The sequence below is a fragment of the Aedes albopictus genome, chromosome 1 (assembly GCF_035046485.1).
Source record: "Aedes albopictus strain Foshan chromosome 1, AalbF5, whole genome shotgun sequence".
In the NCBI taxonomy this organism is placed as follows: domain Eukaryota; kingdom Metazoa; phylum Arthropoda; class Insecta; order Diptera; family Culicidae; genus Aedes; species Aedes albopictus.
The window spans coordinates 163,321,827-163,341,468 of record NC_085136.1 but is presented as its reverse complement, the minus strand read 5'-3'; the positions used below and the strand labels follow the sequence as shown (position 1 = coordinate 163,341,468).

Genomic DNA, 19,642 nt, shown 5'->3' with positions numbered 1-19,642 from the left:
AAGGACTTGCCGACAGGATGTGTCCATTTGCCCTGCATCCAATCTTAGTCGGCTGACGTAACGACATCGACAGTCCAGGGAAACCTCCTCGAGGTCATTTACCCGATAGAAGAGTTGAGGTTGATTTTGAAAATCCGATTTTGAAAATCGGTGGTTGGCAACATGGTTAATAAAAAGTTTTGGTATAAAAATCCAAGCTGGCGGTCAAAACCAATATGGCCGTCTCAACCTTTTATAACTGAAAATAATAAATCTATCCTTTCTCTTTTCCACAACGTTTCGTTTTGAGTAAGTTTTAGAAGAAACTTTCGAGTTATAACAGTTCATTTGAGCCAACATTTGGCCAACATCGAGGGGACCGCAAAAAAAAAAAAATTGTGGCTCTAACTAGCGAGGGGTCCATCAATTTGAGTCACCAAATGCATTTTCCTTATTTTTTTGGCAAGGACTTTCAGAAAATCGCCTAAGCATTTTTAAAGACAATGTGTAAATAGTGGGACGATCTCAGGGAGAGTTACCCATTTGTAAAGACTCCCTTACACATAGATAAATATCTGCCATCACAGATCGACATCAACCCAAGGTTGCCATGATTCACTTCATGTTGAGCAACTATTGATCTTGTTTGGCCAAATATTTGTTATGTGTAATGGGTACTCAATCGTTCAAGGGGTGGTATCACATTTCCCGGAATGCCACTTCCCGGAATGCCATTTCCCGGAGTGACATTTCCCGGAATGACATTTCTCGGAATGACACATTTCCCGGAATGATAATTTTCCCGGAATGCCACTTCCCGGAATGATATTTTTTTGTAAATAGTAAATCTATCCTTTCTCTCTTTTCCACAACGTTTCAGTTTGAGTAAGTTTTAGAAGAAACTTTCGAGTTATAACAGTTCATTTGAACCAACATTTGGCCAACATCGAGGGGACCGCAAAAAAAATGTGGCTCTAACTGGCGAGGGGTCCATCAATTTGAGTCGCAAAATGCATTTTCCTTACTTTTTTGGCAAGGACTTTTAGAAAATCACCTAAGCATTTTTAAAGACAAAGTGTAAATAGTGGGACGATCTAAGCGAGAGTTACCCATCTGTAAAGACTCCCTTACACATAGATAAATATCTGCCATCACAGATCGACATCAACCCAAGGTTGCCATGATTCACTTCATGTTGAGCAACTATTGATCTTGTTTGGCCAAATATTTGTTATGTGTAATGGGTACTCAATCGTTCAAGACGCTATCCCTTAAAAACAAACAAATAAAAAAAATGTGCTGTTTTAATTTAAACCGATCATAAGAGAAAAAGTATACTAAAAAGATAAATATATTTTTAAAATAATGTATAAAATTCTATAAATCAAATTGATCAACGTTCTAATCTACCATTGTCAATTGGTTTTCAAATTGAGATCATTTGGTATATCATAGATTGAACGTCTAGCCGGTTGAAAACCCCTGCCGCGGAGATGATATAGATTCACCATCATAGTCGCTACCATTCGAAAGGGGGTCATATACTAGCAGCGGTGGCATGAGATCTTCCACCTAGCTATGCTATGTAGCTGTTTAGCAGTTCCGCTTTATGTTAGGTAACTATGCCAACGAAGAAGGTTCCACAGACCATGGCAAACTGATAAAGGAAAAAAAAAAACTATATTACGGCACAGCGCTCTTCATTTTTTTTTTGCACAGCTTGCGAAACTGGATTTGCTCTAAAGGTAACAGAACCAAGCAGCTGCGGCGGCCAACTGCGATCAACGAACTTGCGGAATTAGCAACATTCGATATCTATGAAATTTCACACATTGCTGAATTGACAAAACTCGAACGGTCGGACATTAGACACGATCTTACTTACTTTCTCCGGTGTTGGATGGCTCGAGCGTCCAGAGTTGCTTCTTCTTTAGACTAGCTCCGTTGGCGTTCAGTTTGTAGCCAAAAGTTTCGGCCGTCATGTACTTGTACTGGCCATTGATTAACCCGATGGTCCACCAGCCTTTCTGCTGGTTCTGTGATAGGATATCACCATTTGTGTTGATTTCGTAGCTTGAGCCATTCATATTTCTGAGGCTACTGTAGGGCTCCTCCTCTGGTGAAGTTATTTGCGGTGTACACTTCTTCTGCTATGAGTGGCTTTGTTAGGCTCACGGTGCTCCAGAAATTCTCTTGGCTGCAAAAAAAAACATAAGCATAGAAAGAGAAAATGGATTATTACAACATTTCTCTGCGCGTCGTTTTTTTTTCTGTTTATGTGGGGCATATGATGGGATTGGAAAGCACCGCGAACACGACTGACTGGGTGAGAGAAGCAAAAACTTGTTGGCCTTGCCGAGCGTAAGTGAAGATCGCAAGGGTGAGTAGAGCGTAATAGTACTTATTATGGAAATTTATGTGGAAATTAATATTTTTTCAATGCTCGACAGAGTACATGTTACTACAAAATCCGGAAGACAGTTAGGCCTACATGGTCTGTGACTTCAAGACTCGCGTAGGGAATGGACCCTCTTATTTAACATAGTTTCGAAATGTGTGTACATAGATCTGTAAGTAAAACCAATTACGTATGCTTAACAGTTTTTTTTAAGTTTTCAACAAAAAAAATCGTGTAAGATACAATCAACTAATGTAGCAGTAGCTTAGAGTCTCATCATGTCAAGTTTGATATAGCAATCCTACCCATAAGATTAAAAAAGCATGCAAAGAATAAAAAACTAATTCACTTCCGATCGTTTCATTCTTTGCACCACGCTTAATGTTCCACAGTGTCCATTTTGGTCGTGAAGGGTTTGCCATGACAATACCTCTAGCTACATCTAATCGACCATTCATCGTTCGATTGCGCCCAAAGGATGTCACATAGTATGCACAGCGAATTCGTAATGTAGCGGTTTGTCGTCGCGTCGTTGTGATTTTATGGGTTTAGTGCACAGAGTCAAATAATTGACAAGAAATAAACTGAAAAACAAGCATCTGTTTAACACTAATGAAATTCAGATCGAATCAAACAGAACATTTGCGTATTTATTTGAATTTAGTTGAATGTATGACCCTTTGCACTAGCTACTTACCTTTGGTAATGTCAAACCAGCATGGACATTGAATAGAATAGTGACTCCTAAGCTTGTCGCAGATATCGCCCCCTTGATGCTGGTAAAAACGTGTTCGTCCATAAGTTTGAATTTTTCAAAACAAAATTTCCAATTTTACAATTGCGTTACTTCCGAAAAACTAGTTTTCTTAGTCTTAGACTATTCAAAACGGTGTGTTTTTTTTTTTTTTGCTCGACGTTTTTGGTAATCCAAGACTGAGAATAATCTATCCGTTTTGAAAAATCCAAGACTGAGAAAGCCAGTTTTTCGGAAGAAGCAGCCTTCCAATCGCAACCATACCCGATCAGAAAGGCATAACAAAATTATAACCGATTAAGTTATTTATTTCAAAGATTTTTCATAACAGAATGAGTTATAAAATTCGCCGGTTAGGTGTTAAAATAACAAAAATTATAACTAAAATTGCTCTAGTCATAACATAATTATAACAGGTCTTGATACAATTATAACAAGCTTATAACAAAATGAGATATAAAAAATCAATCAAATTATATCACATGTTGTTATAAAGCAGTTATAAATATATTGGGTAAAAATTAAGTAGGGTAAAAATTAACTCATTTTTGGGGTATCAATTTTTAGAGTGAAATTTTATTTTTTGTAAAAAGTTACTGGCATCAAAAAACTTCTCCACATAGTATACATAAAACCCAGGGATTCGAACCTACGACGGCTAGAACCTAGAACAGGAGCTCGTCGTTTTTACCAGTGAGGCCATCACAGCACTTGAAGTGAGGGGCGATATATTTATTTATTTATTTATTTATTGTTTATTTCATGTAACGTAAGACTTAAGTCTTTTTTATGTTACTTACGGTAAATAATGGTAGTAACAAAGCGCCATTTATTCTGTTAAAACTAATACTTCGAAATGTAACACTAATATTAACTTTACTTGAAATGCTCTCTACATCCCCTCTTAAAAGCTATTAACGAATTTTCATTTGAAAGATTAGTAGGTAATGAATTCCAATGTACTACACCTCGCACAAAAAATGTATTCCCGTATTTAGACGTGTGATATCTTGGTAGTATATATTTCTTAAAACGATTGCTTCTTCCAATTTTTAACTTATTGTGTAAATAGTCGGGTTGTCTTGTACTGGAAATTTTATGTAAAAGCAAGCAACAGCGAAGCTTACTGAAGTTTTCAAAACGACAGCCAATGAGTAAGTGTTGTAGTTGAGAAACGCTTGAATATCTATTTAAATTGAACACATAACGAACACACGCATTAAGAGCAACTTTCAGCTTGTTGAAAGTAAAAGCAGATATGGAATCAAGCAGAAAATCGCATGCTATAAAATATGGAAAAATTAGACCTTTAAATAATTTCAATTTGGTAGCAATAGACAAAAATGACGAAGTTCTGGTAAGCGTTCGAAGACTTGCATAAATCTTCCCGCACTGGGCTGTTACGTGGTTCTCCCATTCAAAATTAGATTCAATGCGAATACCTAGGCTAGTTGCGCTTTGAACAAACGCAATAGATTCACCATTAAGTTTCAATGATGGTTTAAGCGTATTTAGAGAAGAATTATTCGAAATGAAAATAGCGTTTGTTTTTCTTGCATTTAAAGTCAGCATGTTCTTGCGAGACCATTCATGTATTCTCCGTAAGTCTTCATTGATATCCTGATTGATTTCTTCAATAGAGTTCGTCAAACACGCATAATATATTTGAGCATCATCTGCAAACAGATGAATTTCGCATTTCTTTACAACGGAAGGCAGGTCGTTAATATACAGCGAAAATAAAATTGGGCCCAATATAGAACCTTGAGGCACTCCGGATTCTATAACAACGAATTCAGATAAACTACCATTGCTAAAAACAGCTTGTGATCTTGAAGTTAAGTAGGATTTTATAAGATAAGCAGCATGATCCGAAAAGGTGAACTGAGTCTTAAGTTTGTGACAAAGAATTGCATGAGAAACAGTGTCAAATGCTTTTGAGAAATCCAAAAGAATTAAAACAACCGGTCGTCCATTGTCGATCACAATACCAATATCATCAATTATTTTAATCATCGCTGTTTTAGTGCTACGTTTAGGTCGATAACCTGACTGATTTTGATTAAGCAGATTATGACGGTTTAAATAATCGCAAATATCAGACTTGATTACTTTTTCGAAAATTTTCGACAATGCGCTTAATATACTAATTGGTCTCAAATTGTCTAAAGTGTTCAAATTTGTTTTTTTCTTGATGGGTACAATTTTTGATTTCTTCCATGCATCCGGAAAAACACTGGTTGTTATTATTGAATTAAATAGATGCGTGATTGGCTCAATCAAAATTGGACAAATAGATTTTAAAAATTTGATTGGCAGCATGTCCAGACCAAGAGCGTTTGACTGTATTGAGTTCATGGCAATAACAACTTCAGATTCACTTATTCTATTGAAGTAAAAATATTCACGTTCTATGGGAATTGTTTCACAGGAACCTTCTATTGCAGTGTTGTTACGTGTAAAATGTTTGCGAAAATTATTATTAATTTCGTCAGCAGAGAAATTAACAATGTTTTGATTTTCTGATGAATTTATTCCAAGCATTTTAACATTCTTCCACAATTCTTTCGAGGACAGATTATCATCAAACTTGGAAGCATAATAAATTTGTTTAGCTGATCTTATAAGCATATTTACTTTGTTTCGCGCTCTTTTAAAAGCCAATAAATCATCAGAGCTTTTAAAGCATTTCCACCTAGCATAAAGTAAATCTCGATCTACCATTGCTGTACTAATTGCAGAATTGAACCACGGATTAATATTTCTTTTGCTACGAACAGTGCGAATAGGAACAAAAGTGTTATGTAAATCAGTAAGCAAAGAATTTAAAAACTCTAACTGTTGGTTAGAATCATTCGAGGAATAAAAAGACCTCCAGTCAGCTGCATAAAACACATTTATCAACGGATCAACTTGAACAGCGTTATAATCACGAAACTCGAAACTTTTTGGACAAACTTTATAATCAAAATCAAGAGATGCAAAGACTAAATCATGGTTTGACAATACTGGAGCTTCAATCTGATTAAATCTCAATACTTTGGATGCATCATTAGTTAATATCAAATCCAATTGGGAAGCTCCGTGATTGTGGAAGAATGTGGGCTCGGTTCCTGAACAATGCAGCGAATAAGTAGAAAGTACGCTTTGCAGCCTAATGGATTTCGGCGAATTTACTAAGAGATTTGTGTTGAAGTCACCCAGAAAAACGAGATTTCTGTATGCACTACCGTACAGTGACAACAAATTGTCAAGTGTTTCAATACATTCTACATCAGGTGGATTGTAGAGTGCCGTAAGAAGCAGTTTTTCATTTTGAATGGTAAATTCAATGGCAATGAATTCGGTATTCGCAACACCACACAGGTTGTTTGATTTCAAGATCAGGTTATAAATCATTCCCTTTTTTATGTAAATCAAAACACCACCTCCTAAGCGCCCCACTCGGTCATGCCTTACAATTTCATATCCGTCAATAGCTAAAATAGAATCATCAACATTGTCATTCAACCACGTTTCACTTACACATACGACGTCAACATTACTAATTCCGACAGTCAAACGCAATTCCTCAATTTTACATAGCCTCCGAGCACAAATACTTTGACAATTAACACAACAAATGGAAAACTTATTTTTTACTAACGCGGACTTCATAACAGTACCTGGAATGCACCAGCTTGTCGAGGTGTAAAAATTGGAATTATTAGCCATTAGATAAATAAAAATACTTAGCAATTAAGGGAGGATAATAATAGAGCATTTCTTTGATATTCACATACTTCATTACATTTAACATAATTATACAAACTAAAAACATCAAATTATTGGCGCAAAACGAAAACAAGAATAACATTGATAATATAATATCACCATTTTATACACCGCAAACAACATGCACCATTCAGTGCTCAAATCAGCAACAGCAGCAGCATACCGTATATTGCACCATGTAGTGTCCAGCATACCAGCAACAGCAGCAACTCCAACATACTTGCAGGAGAGGATTCATAGGAACAAGGGAAAGGAAACAAAGGATGAACAAAAACTTATAAGGAAAGGGTAGCATGTAGTTTGAGATCGTTCTCCGTTGAAACAACTATCTCTTTATCGTCGCCAACTTTTTTCACATACAGGATCCCATTTCGTGAAAATACTCCTCGTAGTTTACCATCCTTTTTCAGTTGTAAAGCTTTCGATCGTAGATTTCTGAGATCGGGTTCTAGGTTTTCATTGATGAATATTCGTTTGTTGACTGAAAACCCAATCTCGGAGAGCGATAACGAACGAGAGCGAAGATATCGCGAATAGAATTCGTTTCGCTGGACAGTGATTGCAAACTGTAGTAGAACCATGTATACCTTTCCATTTTCTAAGGGTCCCTTGGAGAGGCGACGAACATCGACCAGTGGATAGATTCTCTCGGTATAGCCGAACGATTTACACCAAATGTGGAAGTAGGACAACAAATCTTCTCCATCCACGAACGGGATTCCGCTAACCACAAGATCGTTTTTTCGAGCAGATCTGTCGAAAGCTAGCGATGTTTCCGTCTTAACTGTGGTAATCGATGTAGCCAAGTTGTTGATTGTTCGGTTGTTTTCTTTTCGTAGCTTCTCGATGTCCGAAGCAATATCCTCTCGCAGCTTACCCATCTGAGTGGTCAGTGACGACAGAGAATCCCCAAGCTTTTTAAAATCGTCTTTCACCGTCCGTTGGTAGGTAGCCAGCTGAGTCTGCATAATGTTGGCGAGTTCAGCTACAGTCATGTCGCCTTCAGTGCCCTTCGAACATGCCTTCGTAAGTGAGTTACTCCGCAGCCGTGTATTGTGATCTTTCTCAGCCATGACGAGTTCAAAGGTGTATAAGTGTTGGAATTTATTGTCTTGAATCAACACAATGCCGGACACGAAAATAGTACGCGGTACCAAAAACACAAAAAACGGCAACTAGCGAATGTTTAAGCGCTAAGCGACACGCACGTTGGGTACGGTACACTACACCGGTAAATTGGATACTTCTAGGTGATTTTTACGTGGAGAAAATAGCTTGTTTTACGGTTTGCACCAGGACGTCGGATTTTCAAGTGCACTTCATTCTACCACGCACACAAACTTGCTGAAATGGTTCTTCATATTGGTAGCTCCTCTATAAATAGACTCGCTGATCCAACATACCGGAGAGGGAAAGTATGACGTCACCATACCCAGTTATGACGTCACCGCACGTTACTACAGCCCATTTAGTCCCTCAGCTTCAATGTCGTGTGCGCTCGTTGTGCACTAGAGCCAGCGTTCACTATTTCGGAGCTGGAGCCCACATCGCTGTACCTACGAGAATGGACGTCACACGAAACTGTTTTTAATACAGTTGATAGCAATTAAATCTTCGTGTTATTAACTAAGTTGAACAAATAGCTAATGACTTTCAAATAGTGAAAAGTGTGTAACTAAGCATTAGTTGTGCCAGCGTTTATTCAAATGTTTAAAGCGTTTTTCGGCATGTTTTATTTCATTATTATTAATTAATGATACACCATTCGTGAATTTCAAGAATCTGAACAACTTTGCTGACCATACGAACTGTGCAGGTGATCTGGATCAAGATAAGAAACATTTAAAATTACCCAATATCATCACGTAATGGTGAAGTTGCTTACCTCATTTTCCACCTTCCAAAGTCATAAGCTTTCTGTACTAATTTGATGAAGACATGAGCGTTTTTGGTAGTTCATATAATAAAGGATATCAACAATTGTGTATTTTCTAAACACAATGGCGCCATACAGCGGTTAATTTACGCACTAAACACTACCAAAAAATATTGATTAGTTACAAATTCTATTTTAAAAATTATTACTGAGTTTGTTATAATGTTGATGCAATGATGATCAAATCACATATTCATTCATTGTAACTGACTTTGTTAGAACCTTGAAATAATACAAACTAGTTTTCGTACCGATTCCAAAAAATATATCTAAATATAACAAACTTTGATATAGATATCAACCGTTGATATAATTATGTTATGTTTTTGTTATGCCTTTCTGATCGGGTACCCGGTAAGTGCAAGGAAGTGCTTCTTGTTTGAGATGAATGGGTTGGTGGGGCAACGTCAAAGAGAACTTCGAACGCTGTCGTGGGACATCGCCATTAAGCACATTCTTTGTGAAAAAACCATAATTTTGATTGGATCGTTCTCACTTCGCCCTTCTGCCACCACACAAGACATCCTTAGATCAATATTGGTCGAACAACAATTGTGTAAATCCATTTGATATACTTGGGTTTTAGACCCCAATTTGTACCAAAGGTACGTCGGCATTGCCCGAAGGCCATACAAGCTTTCTTGATTTTGAAATCAATGTGAGGTGTCCAGGAAAGCTTGGAATCAAGAATAACTCCAACGTACTTGGCTTGTTCAGTCACACCGATTTCAGAATCAAAGAAACGCAAAAGTCGAACAACCATTAAGGTTTCGCCTTTCCGTGAAAAGAATAATAGATGTTTTACTCAGACTAATCGAAAGCCCATATTGACGACACCAACCCACACCTTTATGAAGGGCGTTTTGCATCAAGTCGAAATGGGTGCTGATGCACATGTTAGGTAGTCGTCGTCAAAACTAAGAAGTTAAACCGCTATAATTGAATTACCTCAATAGCGTATCTGCTACGATAATCCATAAAAGCGGTGACAAGACTCTTCTTTAAGGGCATACACAAACACTCAAAACAATAAGGGGTCGTCCATAAATGACGTAGCATTTCAGGGGGAGGGGAGTCCCTAAAACTGCTACGAGCCATGTATTTGGTATGGGAAAAAATGATACGAGGGGGGGGGGGGGGTGTTGAAAATTGGCCAGAAAATGCTACGTTATTTATGGACGACCTCTAAGAAGTAAAACCGCTATAATTAAATTACCTCAATAGCGTATCTGCTACAATCATCCACAAAAGCGGTGACAAGACTCCCCTTTGAGGGCATCCGCAAACACTCAATTTCCTAGTCGCTGCTAGGCGAAATGTCGAGAAGAGATATCGGTTTTTGAGCATTTGGTGAATCCAATTGGAAATCATTGAAGATATACCTTGACTCCGTTTAGCTTCCAATATGGCATCGAAAAGCACGTTGTCAAAGGTACCTTCGATATCTAAGAAACACTCGAACAAGATTGTTTTTGAGCGAATGCCTTCTCAATATCGTAAACAACCTTGTGTATGAGAGTAACAAGTGGACTTACCAGATTGGCAGGCATGTTACTTCACATGAAGAGGCACGTAGGCCAGATGAACATCACTGATGTGATGATCCACAATGCTTTCTAAGTGTTTCAGAAGAAAATAGGTCAAACGGATAAACCTGAAACTCTTTGCTTCTTCATACGACGTACGACACACTTTCGGAATAAACTTCACAGTAATATCCCGCCAAGTTTTGTGAATATAACCTGTATCAAAACTGCAAATAAGAAGCTTTTTAAAAAAAAAAAAATATTTGAGATAATCAAATCTTTTCTGAAGCAAAATAAGATAAATCTATCCGCCCAGGAGATTTGAAAGGAGCAAAGCTATTTAGTGCCCACTTAATCAATTCTTAAATTACAAATTGTAACTTACAAAACTCCGCGCCGAAACCAGAGAATCATAACTACAAGAAAAGACGTCAGGTTCATCCGCAGATGTAATATCCAAACATCCGAGGAAGTGTGTGCTGAATAAGCATTCCAAAACTTCCTCATCAGAGGAAGTGAAATCGCCATTTGGCAAACGAAGTTCGTTCACTTGAAAATCCTTAGATTTTGCAAGGATTTTGTTCAACCGGCTGGCTTTACTCAGACTGGAAACATTTGTACAAAGGTTTTTCCAGTCGGATCGTTCAGCAGACCGAAGAGCTTTCTGGTAGGCCTTGCGAGCCGACCTGAAAGCCTCTGATCCAGCCGAACGTCGTCTGTTCCAACTCTTTCTACATTGTTTCCTGAGTTTCGCCAGGTCAGACTTCCAAGGGGTTCCTCTTGTGGTCTTCACAGACCGCAGATTGCAAGCTTCTTCAAAAGCTTCTATGATGAAGGCCGTTGTAGTATCAACGGCATCATCTAAATCACTTGGAGTTTCACATTTGGCTGCAACCAAATCGGTAAAGAGATCCCAGTTGGTTGACCGGGGGTTCCTGAAACGCAAAGTTTGCGAAGTAACATTCACATGTTCAAAAAAGATGTAGCGATGGTCAGATAAAGATTCTTTATCTGACACATGCCAATTGGTCAGCTCGTGACTAATTTTGCTAACGTTATGTCTAACACTTCCTCTCTAGCAAATACCATGAAGATTGGGCGGTTGCCTATGTTAAGCAATCCAAGATCTGTACTACTTAAGCATTCCATAAAACTGGAGCCTCTCAAATTGATGTCTGAACTGCTCCAGATTATATGATGAGCATTAGCATCACTGCCAACAATTAGCGGAAGGCCTTTTGAAGTGCAGTATGCGATAACTTGCTTGAAAGTATCCGTAGTAGATGGTTCATCATGCGGTAAATAAACCGAGCAATAAACGTATTCCCTGTTGAGGTTTCCTACAGACACATCGATAGTGATACATCTGTAACGTTTTAGTCTGTTACAACAGTCTGCGGCTTAAGCGCCACCTTCTAAATTAGAAGGGCCGTAGGCTGAGATCCAATCCCGGCATGAGATTACTTGCCTCAGGGCAGGTTATAGTATTTCCAGAATGCTAAAACTACAATTTGAACGAACCAACCGAAGCTAAATCAATCCAATTTCAAACCACACTAACTCAATACGCCTCAATCACACGACCGATCAAGGAGTGTGTCTCGGCTAAACTAAAAATCAACTCAATATGGGTCATAAACTTAGCGCGCGGAAAAAAGAAACAGTTCAACTAAACTAGAAGTAGGAAATGATAATCAATTTACGAAATTTTATTGAAAACTAGGAAAGCAGTCTTGTTTTGAGTTTTACAAGGTTCAACTAATGATCAAAACTATTTGACTTTATTGAGTATTGCGCATTTCTATTTGTGACGTCACCAAAGGATCTAATTGGTTATTCTATTTTAGGTAAGCTTCCCCTAGGGAAAAATATTCTTCGTGCACAATAAAAAAGGTCTGACCTTGTTCGGCGGGCCTAGGTCCCTCGAAGTCCAACGTAGCTACGAGCTGGCAGTCTACTCACCACAGCTAATCCCACGTCGAGTACCGATTCTGAGGTGCGAGGCGGATTCCGAAGGTCGAATCAGTCCCGGATGTGCGAAATCGTCGGGGTAGAGATGTCCCCGGAAACGGTGGAGTACCGAGCCAATTGACGAGGCTCTGATCGCACAGGTTTGTCTAGACGGGATTCCGATTCGGCGACTTACCGGAAGTGGACACTCAAGCACCTTGCTTGTGGGACTCGACTTCTTATCGAGCAGTTCGAAAAATGTCCAAACGTAGTTTGGCGGTGGCTCGAAGGGCGTCCTGGAGGCCTGAGTCCAGTTTCGCGGGTACCCACGTGGTCAACCGGTGGGTGGGGTCTCCCAACGTCCTCGGTCTCCACAGATGAACTTCAGACCGACTCTTAACCGGCGCGAAACGGATCCAAAAATGACTCACGATGGCCGATGCGGACAGGAACTGGCCAACACTAGTCCGACGCGGCCCACACTAACCGCCCTCGTTGGTTGGGCTTGGCCTAAACAACGTGGTCAGGGATGAGAAATGTACTGGAAAAAACGGTTACCGGCTGTACATTTGACATTTTTCCACACGAACATCATAGGCCCAGCCAAACTCAAACTGTTCGAAAAATAAATGTCATAACATTTTTTTTTCCTGCAGCCTTCTTCCTCGAAACGGTTTCCAAGCGCGAGAGCGCCAGTACTCGAGCACAACGACGACAAAAATTTCTGTCTCTCCCGTTTTCGCATTTTTCTGCGTTTTAAACCGCTTCTAGACAAACTTCTTTACATGCATCACAAAGCTAGGGGTGTGCTCTAGCTATTTGAGCAAATCGATTTGAATTATTTATAAAAACAAGCGAGTAATTAGCAGTTGAAAATATTTGACATTTTTCGCAATCACCCGCCTCAGCATGACTGTTCATAAATATTTTCGTGGGGAAGCGAAAACCATCAAGCGTCTGCTTGACTGCCGTCGGCGCGGCGTCTCATGGTATTGGTGCTGGCGTTGTTTTGTTTTTATTTTACTGCCAGTATCGATGAACGGAAAAGAGAAAAAAGTATTTTTGCCATCCCTGAACGTGGTATTCAATCACTAATCTTCACTAGTAGGTCGGATAAAAGCTTACCTTATTCAAGTCTTACACAAAGGCACAGTGTAGACTTTGATCCTTTTCACTAGAAAAAATCTAATAGAACTCAAAAAAAGAACTAGGAGATATTTCATATTAATTCACTTTTTAAATTCTAATCCAATTCGCGTTCATACTTCGAGTTTAATTTTAAAACTGCTCGACTTATCGATTAAAATATCGATAGAGTAATATTCACCACTTTTGATTTTCATGAACTTTACTAGTTGAGAACTCCACCAGAAATGATGGTCGATCGCGTCTGGATTGATTAGTTATTTCAGCTTACGACGCAATTTCCCATACGATCATGTACTGAGAGCTTACAAAGTATACGCGGATTGGAAAATGGATTATTGAGAATTTAGCTCTTTAATCAGTTCAAATTTTCTCTACTGCGCAATTTCTGGACGGAATTTTCCATTTTCATAGGAATTCGAGCAGCAAGCTGATGCGCCTAAATGTAGACCTGCACAAGTTAAAATGTTATAATTTTCTTCATGCCTTTTTGAATCACAGGTACCTCGGATTGTTCATAGGTGGCGCATAGCTAAATGAAAGCTTTTAAAAACTTGCAGACATATGCGTAAACACGCTAAGGAAAGTTTTATCTTTTTTGTAACTTTTTTTAAGGGCATTAAAATGTAAAATACAATTTCTTCTAGAAAGGCAACTAAACCATCGTTACACATCTCTAGTGATTAGCTCAGAGATAAGTGTAGCATTGATCGCGTTGTTGACAAGCACACATGCTCGGAACATGACACACGAGTTTGCCATTTCTTTTTTACTGAAAGTAGCAAACACCGGATTTACAAGGTTTCCTAGATAGAAAGTAAGGTTTTTGGACTAACGTCACTTGGACTGTACCATTTTGCATAAGTCTGCAAAGATTAATCGTTGTTGTTCTTTTGTGCTGAAGATTGATCTGAGCTATCCTAACCGAAACCACTACCCAAATTGGGCAAGATTAAACTCTTAACAATCACAGCACAAAAAAAAACAGCAACAATAAAACCAGATCGGTTTCGATTTGAATGCGCCAAATGCGAGGATGCACAGAATACACTGTGTAAAACGCATAATGCGAAACCATATAGGTGAAAATTTAAACTAATTAATAACATCTTCATAATCCCACCCTTATTCAGCCTCAAGTATGAGATTGAAGAAGGGCAGCTGATTGTCTTTGAGAAACACAAGGTCCACCGTTCTATTGCTCCGGTTAGCGCAGTAAGGTCAAAATACTGTGGATGGTGCCCTGGTGACTCCGTTTGCGATTAGGTTTTTATAAGACCGCCCCAACCATCCATTCATTCCTAGACACGGTAAGCATAAAGCCGCAGAACACCTTGAATTAGGGGCCACCTGATTAGTGGACTCCTACCTCTGGAACAGGCGGTCCGTAGTGCTATTCTTAGCCAGTTGAACCAACCGCTACCGACACTACACAGCTATCTAGGCTGATCGGGAAAAGAAGTTAATATTGGTGATCAACTTCATACGGGTCCGAAAAGTTGCATTTCTTCAGTAGTACCTCTCCGGATTCCTTCATTAGGTCCTTGAAGGATTGTCATGAATCCCTTTAACGAAACCTTCGGGTGAACCTTGATGATTTTTTCCAAAGATTTTTTTAGAGAATTCTCCAAGAAGGAATCTTGCAGGAGTTCCTCTTGGTAAATATCTTTGATGAATTTCTGAGATCATGCTTGGAGCCATACCTGAATGGGACCTTGGGAGATTTTCTTGAGGGAGTTTTAGAGAATTCCCAAAAGAATTCTTGTAGAAATGCTTGCAGGAATTTTTGTAGGATTTTTAAAAGAAATCTTTGAAGTATCTTCTAGTTGAATTCTAAGATGTATTCTGAAAGAATTATTGGGTTAATTTTGGGGATATCTTTGATGAAATTCTTGAAACAATGCTATAGTACTATGAAGTGTAACTACAACTTAACTAGAAGTACTGTGGGGATTCCTGAAGAAATTTTGAAAGTAAAGGGATTTTTGGAAGAAATAATTATAAAATAATAAAATCAATGGTGGATACCCCAAAAATTTCTCTCAAATTTTTGATGCAAATTAAAAAAGAACAATCTTCAAAAGAATTCCTATAGATTTCTGTTGTAAAATTTCTGCAGGAGGCCTCGCCGGGACGCTGTAAGGTCTGTAAGACCCCCTCAGAAAATTTGTGCAGGTATCCTTTGGGGATAAATGTGTTCTCCCTTATAAGATTATCCGAAGGAAAACTTTGAGAAATCTTTAAAGGAATCTTTATAACGCAGCTTGAATAAATCCTTGGAGAAAAATGTTATATCTTTACTGGAATTCCTTAAAGGCTTCTTGAACAAACTGTGAAAGAGGACTTGAACAAGTTGTGAAAGAGGATTGAACAAATCGCCTAAGGAATCTTTGGACGATTCCTTACAGCAATTATTGGAAGTATTTCTGAAGAAATCCCTGCGGGGATAACTAAAGAAATGTTTGAACAAATTTGTAAGAAATTCTTGATACGATGTCAAGAAAAACCGTTTGAGGTATTTCAAAAACAGCCCTTGAAAAAAATTCTAAAAAAAAATTGAAGTAATTCCTAAAGGATTCCTTTGGGAAATTCTTGAAGAGATCATGTGGGGTAGCCCCAAAGGAATTGTTTATTGAAATCATTAAGAAACTTATTACTGAAAATTTTTTATCAGAAATTCATGGAAGAATTCTCGATGCAATCGCTGTAGCAACTATCGGAGGAAGTCTTGGAGGAATTTGTAAAAAAGTCCTTGAAGTGATTCCTAGATGAATCGTAAAAGATATCCTAGAAAGAGTTATTGGAGTTCCTCATTTGGAACAAATGCTTGATGGAATCGTTAGGAAAATGTATTAGAAATTTCGTAAAAGACATCCGTATGAAATCGGTGTTATCGCTAAGGAAACATTTAAAGGTACCAATAAAAATATACCTGATGGAAAACATGCAAGAATATCTAAAGATTTCATTGAAAGAATTCCAGTTGGAATTTATGCAAAAATTCTTAAAAGAATTCTTACATTTTTTTATTTCAATTTCCGAAGTAATAATTGGAGGAATTCCTGAATCCTTGAAAGATTTATTGGAGGAACTTGTAAAGCATTTCCAACATAAATGCCAAGATAGGTTATTGGAGATGTCTCTGAAACAGTTAAGTGTGGGAATAATTGAGAATTCATTATAGATTTTATATGACTAACGTGGAAAAATCATTAAAGGAATATTTGGAGGATCTCCTGAAAGAAACTATGGAGGAATATATAAATAAATTCTGTTTCTCTTTAGAATTCCAATGTAATTGCTTGAAAAATATGTAATTCCAAAAGAATCATTAAAGAAATTTTGTTAGTGGGGTTTTCTGGGATTTCTTGAGAATTCTTTGTATGTTTGGATTCTGAGGAGTCATGCTCAGAAATATTATTGATTGACTTCCTGAACAAATATTTCGAAAAATGCTAGATGAAACCTTAGCAAACATCTTTTGAAGCATTCTAAAGTACTTTTGTAAACATCTTCGAGGACAACACTGTAAAAATTCCTGAAGGAGTGCTTAGAGAAATACTTGATGACATTTTTGCATTAAGGTGAAACATCAAGAAATCCCATTACAATTTTGCATACAAACCATAGAGGCACAAATCTGACGAACGAAGCATTGAACCTTCCTTTACCTGCCATCGCATGAATTTGTATTTGTATAAGTACAATGATAAACTATACCTTTATATGTAAAAATGCGTGGAAACGCGCATAACTAGCGAACGAAACGTCCGATTAGGATCGTCTTTGTTTTGTCCTGTTTACTAAACAGCGTAAATCGCTGATTGAATAATATCCTGTGTGTAAACATTGTAATTGCCAAGGTAATCTTCGATTATTTCATTCGCAATTTTATTAAAAATCGCAAAAAGCAGATAATTTTGACTCACACAGCTATTTACGCTATTTAGTAAATCCCCATTGTATTGTGCATTGCACCACAAACACAAGTATGGCGTAGGACAAGTATTGTCCAAGGCATTCAACGCCGGACGAAAATCAATCGCAGTGCAAATGCCACGTGTAGTCGTAATAGTCATCACGTGACGACATATTTCAAAAATATTTTTTTAATTCATTATCAAAGAGCCATCATCTGTGAGTCCTTGGCCAACCAAACAACTTTGTCGACACTAGCTCTTCAAGTTGTCTTGGAGTACGAATTTGCATTTTTTAATTTTCAAGCCTAACGTTACCAAACACCGTATCTAACAAAATCTACGAACGGAGAAAATCGAAAGAGGAAGTTCGCTGTTCCCATAGCAACTCATACATTGAGCATTTCAGAAACGTGAAATATCCGGGTATTTTTTCACAAATCATCGCAAAGGTGAGTGATACAATTAGGGGCTGTCCATAAAACACGTGGTCATTTTTTGGGACTCTTCAACTCCCCCCCCCCCCCCCCCCCCGCGTGGTCATTTGTCCATACAAAATTTTTAATTTGTCCATACAAATGGTCAAGATCGGAAACGAACATGATCTTATTTGTTTTCTTTGGTATTTTGTAATTATCAAACTTTCTTCATATTATTTTTTCAAACAAAATGTATCTGTTCCCACACTAAATATATCTAAGAAATATTTCTAATTAAGTAAACAACTTGAATGCTATTACAAACAACCCACGGAAATTATTTTCCCCGCGACAGCTGTTACTGTTAAACGCATATTTGATTGACCATTCAGTATCTTCATTGTTCAGTGATTGCCAACTAGCCGGCATCAGTGAGCTATTGTATTATTTGCCATTGCACTACCTACTAGCTACATAGATCAAGCTGGTCAGCCAAGGTGATCGGAAATTGATTGCGATGATCACCGAATTAGTCGAACCACTCAACGACTTGATTGACGATTGTGTGCCATCGCCATACGGCGCGAAGGGGCGAGATAAAATTATGTAGTCCGCTCCGTCATGAAACGGCACATATCGCCGATTCTCACTAATAAGTAGCGGCATCATTTTCGCATGGATGGGCATGTACATTCCATACATGTCTCGATCTCGAGTAAGGGATGTTAAGTTGCCCAGACCGCGGCACCGCGGCTGGAACACAGCTGTTATACTTGCTTTTGGTGTGTTATCTTGCTAACTAAGGTGCAAACGATTCGCGAATCTTCATCTGCAATTTTCCTTTTCGCCGCGCATTGCCCGCCGCACTTGAACACAATAGTGCTTTGTTCAAATCAAACTTTCAACTTTCTTCTTATGCAAAGTCATCAACGCACCCTTTGATATAATGTATGTAGCTCGAGGTGGGTAGCTATAGCTTGCTGCCGTAATTCGCACATGTGAATGCTGCTGTGAACAGCATTTGCAATCAGCACCAACGCCGGCGATCCGCGCGCAGGTGTGTGGAGAACCGTTTCGATCTTTCCGTTCACAGCACGCTGTAAGATTTGTGTTTGTCCAACAGCGAGACAAAAACGACTTTATATTTACATGGCCATTAAGTTGACCGTTACAAAATGTTGCCTGCCCGCCCTAGCCGCGTGTAATGCGGTAATGCGGATTTGCCGCACTGTTGACTGTAACTTCTCGAGGGTATGTTTGCTCTCTTTCTGCTATACTTATAGGAAGCTATCGAGCAAATGCATCTTCTTGAAGTGCCTACGCACTCGTGGAGAAAAGTAGGTCTAATCTCGTGACTATGATGACGTTATACGCTCAGTTGTCCCATGCCATATTGGATTTCCTATCAGCATGGGACAATTATGCGTTAAATGATGGAACATAACTGCAATGTAAACTTAAACTTCCTACAAGGTGTTCTAGTCCTCATGACAGGGACAGCACTTTCAAGGCGCTATCTCTTTTGGTCCTGATATTCTATAGCTTTGAATCTTTGTGAATTTTAATCTTTTGCCAACAACTTAATGTCTTAACCCTTTGGGGCATGATTTTCAATGGAACTCGAAAACATAGGAGTGACAAAAGATTGCGGAGATATTTGTGCTAGGCCATCCAAATTGTCCTTGAGTTTACATCATAAAATCTACGTGGGTAATTGTAATTTTTCAAATCATAAAAAGCTGCGAAATGTAATCTAGCATGTCCAGTGAATCTTCTAGGTCATCCAAAATGTTATCAAGTATAGATCTCCAGTGGCTAGAATTTTTTGTTTGGTTGCATAGAA

General features: G+C 38.4%; 1 protein-coding gene across 5 annotated transcripts in view; it reads right to left on the bottom strand.

Annotated features, from left to right (window-relative positions):
- LOC109427655 (protein singed) overlaps window positions 1-19,642 on the bottom strand; it is a 130,519-nt gene that overhangs the window by 29,230 nt on the left and 81,647 nt on the right. For all 5 annotated transcript variants that reach the window (XM_062845701.1, XM_062845699.1, XM_062845702.1 and 2 more), the window contains one exon: window positions 1,865-2,176. In XM_062845701.1, the coding sequence (XP_062701685.1) occupies window positions 1,865-2,066 (202 nt within the window). In that variant the 5' untranslated portion in view covers window positions 2,067-2,176. The remainder of the gene's footprint in view (window positions 1-1,864; window positions 2,177-19,642) is intronic.